General features: G+C 34.7%; 1 protein-coding gene across 1 annotated transcript in view; it reads left to right on the top strand.

Annotated features, from left to right (window-relative positions):
* The first annotated feature begins 1,832 nt into the window (after positions 1-1,832).
* LOC107739300 (uncharacterized) overlaps positions 1,833-4,893 on the top strand; it is a 24,315-nt gene continuing 21,254 nt past the window's right edge. The window contains exon 1 of the mRNA XM_016551379.1: positions 1,833-2,071. Within this exon, the coding sequence (XP_016406865.1) occupies positions 2,039-2,071 (33 nt within the window). The 5' untranslated portion in view covers positions 1,833-2,038. The remainder of the gene's footprint in view (positions 2,072-4,893) is intronic.

Raw genomic sequence — 4,893 nt, 5'->3', positions numbered from 1 at the left:
CAACTAATCATTAGTACCTTTATGAGCAATCATCTCAATGGTAAAAAAGTGGCCCAAATGACCGGAATTCACCTTATTTACACATCTTTCCAAATCATTTATGAATCATTTGTTCATGTTTTTGCATTACCCAATCTAAAGTGAAAACTATTCATCATTTCTAAATGTTTATAAATGTCTACTAATCATTTAGTACCTTTATGGGCACTGGACTTTTAGCTGCTGTAACAACATTTGTGTAAAGGGTGGTTTAAGTTTCACTTAATGCTTGCTAAAATATATACTTGTTCATTTATCAAAACAATGTATTATAAACAGATTAGACCGTGTTCCCTAATAGTTGACCCCTGTACACTTCTGACCACTTAACCAACCCGTAAACTTACCTATACCACCAAACCTGTCCCTAACCTTACCCATATCAGACCTCAATAGCAGCAAAAGTGTTGCGCATTAACAAAAGTTTTTAATCATTGTATAACATCTGTTAAAATCATTTGTAGATTTCGAAAAGTGCATGATCATATGAATTAAAAGTTTAATGACATTTGTAAGCATTTTAATTTACATGAAATAATGATCTGTTAATCATTAGGTCATGTTTAATAAGTTTATTAGTAAACATTAACAAGCACATTATCACATATTTCTAGCTATGTGAATATATATTAACTAATGATCTGTTGAGCATTATATAATGTTTGTTAATGATTTTTTAAATGAAAGTTATTATAAAGTATCACCCAAAAAGCACATTAAAGGGCTTTAAAGCATTCATCTGTCATGAGACACATGTGAACCAATGCTGTTTGTTGTCATTGATGTCAAACTTCATATTGATATCATATATGAATGTAAATGAGCCTGATTAAGATTGCGGAGGGAAGGATTTTCAGTATGTTCCTCAACAAGACTCAACACAAATCTGTTGAATGCCTTCAGAAAACTTATTGCATGAGTTGAGAAGCTTTCGCTTTTATGGTTCGTTTTTGTCATTTCTGGCTAAGATTGCGGAGGGAAGGATTTTCAGTATGTTCCTCAACAAGACTGAGCTGCATGAGTTGAGAAGCTTTCGCTTTTATGGTTCGTTTTTGTCATTTCTGGTCATTTGCCTTCATTATACTGCTAAACACGTACTGTTTCTCATGAACAAAAGCAAGTTATACAAGGTTTGAAGTGTCATGAGAATGAGTAAATGATGAAAACATACCATACCTTCAAATATATCTTTCATAAGAAAACTACTTACGATCAAGATCTGCAAGTTACTCTCAATGGAAACTTTAAAACATTTAAAACATCATTACAACTTGTAGAATGAGCAGATGATTTGGATTTTAAACTCATCCCCAAATGTAACTTTTGAGAGGTCTTATATTGGTCTGCAGTGTTGGGGAGTAACTAGTTACATGTAACGGCGTTACTAATTTAATTACAAAATAAATGTAACTGTAAACAGTTGCAAATAAACATTCATTAGAAATGTAGAAAAGTAATCAAAAAGTAATCAAAAGTAATCAGTTACATTACTTTAATAAAGTAATTGAAAAAGTTACACTACTATTACATTTTAAATAGGGTAACTTGTAATCTGTAACCTATTACATTTCCAAAGTAACCTTCCCAACACTGTTGGTCTGGAGGGAGCTAAAACTTCCTTCATCAATAAAATTGAAGGATCTATGAATAATATGAGTGAAGAGAAAGTGAGAGAGATCTTTTCATAAAGCCCAACAGGGGGAGAAGAGGAGGAGGAGGTCTTTACCACAGCTCACTTTATTGGTCTTTATCACAGCTCCCTTTACTGGTCCACCATAGGCCTCAGGCAGAAACATTCACCCTATCAATGTAGCACGCCTCAACTGTTTCACACACAGATCCGTTTCAAGACAGCCATCAATATCTGGATGCTTGAAGCCTGCAGAGATCTTCGGAGGGGCAGACGCTATCTTCATTAGGATCAAACGCAAAACAAAAAGACTAATCCAATGAATCTACATGTGGACTTCATTGCTTTCTATTTGCTCAGGTCAGCCAGATGAACACACACATAACAGCCCACAAAGCCAAGGTAAGTCTGCTGCTCTCCTTTGACATATGCTTGTTGCTTAAGGAAAGTGTTGAAGTGACTGTTCGTGTCATTCAAAAATTTTATTTTTAAACCCGTTTTCAATTTCTGATTCTGCGCGATTAATACGGTAGATTGATGTATAGAATGGGGTTCATTTAATGTCAGATACGATCTCTGAAGAGCCTTAATTTAATCTCCCTCTTGTGAAACTTGAGAACACTGTTTTCCTTTCTTGTTGAACCTTTTCCCATAGATTTTTATTTCTTGATTCATGGCCATCAAACTATTTCAATGTAAGAATGCCAAACCATTAAATAACTGGGGGCAACTTTTGTGAGACGTGGAATGTACAGAAGAGAGCTGTGGACTGTGAAATTTCATTGCTTCAATTGGTTGTCCTTTTAGGCAACTGCTGAGTAATCCCTGATAGTTATTCTGGCATTATAATTGTAGATTGTTGAGTTGCTATGTCCACTTTTATTCCTTGGTATTTTTTATTTGGTCTCACACACACAAGTGGTTTCACACAGCCATTTAAGATCTGGTAATGGAAACATTCACTTTTTATGGGGTCTTTATCCTTCTTACCTGTTATCACTACATGCTTTATTGGCTAAATACTCCAGGACTCCCTAGACCCATGGCAGTTGTGCTATTAAATCTGTTTTATTTCATTTATTTATTTTTATTTTTTTTTCCCAACACCTTGACTTATATATTTAGTAGTATATTCATTCATTTTCAACACTCTGAATGATATATTTAGTACATTTATTTGTTGGGGACTTCTAACACACTGAAGAATATATGTATTCATAAATTTATTTCTAACACCTATTTGATATTTATTTATTACTATAGATATTGTTATAGCAAGGAACACACTGAATAAACATTACAGTCTGAAGTAGAAAAACTGCAATAGTATTATTCTTATTCTTATTCTTATTGTAAAATGTACTCCAATAATGTACTCCAAAAATATACTCCAGTTTTACAATTAAAAAAAAACGGTTTACAGTATCTACATATTTGTCAAAAGTTGAAAAGCATTAAATGGTGACAGATTGTCTGAACTGCTTTTGAAATTTCTTTGATGATTTTGCATTTTATTGCATAGTTAAGCTACTTTTGCTTGTCACCCTGACATCTTTAAAGCTAACTGAATTTAATCTGAGACAAACTATTTGCAGTTACTTGCCATAAACGTGCCTTGTTAAGCACCCTTTCTGTCACTGATAAGGCGGAGCTGAAGAAGCTTGTAAGGTATGGTCAAGATATTAACATGCTAACATGCACCACATCTGCCATATACAAGACTCTGTGTCCATTTAGCTCTTCTGTGGAGACGGGTTTCAATGACTTTGAGCAACGATCTAGTCATCTATTTCTTGTTTACTGATCCAGCCAACATCATAAACACTTACACAGTTTCAGTGGGTTTTCACAGCAGAGATTTATGAAATTTGATTTTGTGTTATGAGAGGTTAAGAAGTACTTATTCCCACGTTATTGCTTTATTAATTGTATTATATAGTATTATAACATCACACGATAAATCCCTTTTGTGTTGCATAAACGGTGTTACAACATTCAGAGAATCTAGAATGCAATGAATACGAATTATAAACATAAGGTTTTCTGGTTAAAACTAGTTTGGAGTGACTTATGGATTGGGGAGTTACTGAGGTTACATTCCTTTTCCATCAACATCTTCCCCCTTTCAACACCAGGTTGCTCCAGGGGGATTGTCACTATTGTTAATAAAGTATTAAGTAGCTTTGGATATATTCGAAGTTGCATGTAAACTGGAAAAAATCGATCAAGCTGTTTATGTTATATTTTCTTAATTTTGCTAGTAAATTTCACAAATAATTACAAAGAAATGGCAACACAATGAATCAAATGTGCAATGCTTAAGAAGAAAAGCTGAGCTACTGTAGTATTTTCTTGTACTCCAATAATCTTAGTTTTATTTAGAATTAAAAAAAAAAAAAAATCTTTTTACATTGTACAGCAGACCCCATACAATGTGAATTTGGTCAACAACATTACTTATGACCAGTCGCATTGGCTGTTTTATTGATTATGTTATGTTTTATATTATTTTAATTCTATTATTTAAAATTTTTACCTTCTCCATCACTATGTCCAACCCACTGCCTATCATTGCTTAAAATCTGCCAAAATTGCATTTATATATTAAATTATATATAAATGCAGGAAAAAGGGGACAGCCTACTTGAAAACCCCTAAAAAACAGGGGAGAAAGACCACATTAAAAGAAGGATAATGCATAAACCTAGAGCTCACTGCTCAGTGCTCACGTGGGGGAGAACCGGATCATCAGTATGTGGTTTGTGAATACCACAAAGCTCACCAAAACATCATTAGCCTGTTGGGCCAAAAGCGTGCGTGCGTTTCCACTGTCACTTCTGGGGCTTCGTGCCTCGTCGGTGCTTCCTTGGGGCCAACGGGTTTTTTGGCCCGACGAAAACCTTGGGCCAAAGCGGGCCAGCTGGGGCTAGAGGAGTGGTTATGAACAAAGGCGGAGTTTCTCCGCGTCTGGAGAGCGTCTGCGCCGCGGATCATTTCATAAAGTTAACAGCTATAACACCAGCATTAAAGACTTTTCAAATAATTTTAGTTCAAAACTCACTTTCAGACAGCAGCGAGTGTTTGAAATAACTTATGTTTGAGATTCGATGTGGATTATGATCACCATACAAGGCAGAAATATTTATAAGCGATGCAAGCCATTAATGTTACCATAGTAAACATGGTAAATGCGACCGCTTGAAGAAATCAGACGTCAGCTTCTT

Source organism: Sinocyclocheilus rhinocerous, unplaced genomic scaffold (genome assembly GCF_001515625.1).
Source record: "Sinocyclocheilus rhinocerous isolate Xijiao unplaced genomic scaffold, SAMN03320098_v1.1 scaffold14, whole genome shotgun sequence".
Classification (NCBI taxonomy): domain Eukaryota; kingdom Metazoa; phylum Chordata; class Actinopteri; order Cypriniformes; family Cyprinidae; genus Sinocyclocheilus; species Sinocyclocheilus rhinocerous.
This window is presented reverse-complemented; position numbering and strand designations above follow the sequence as displayed.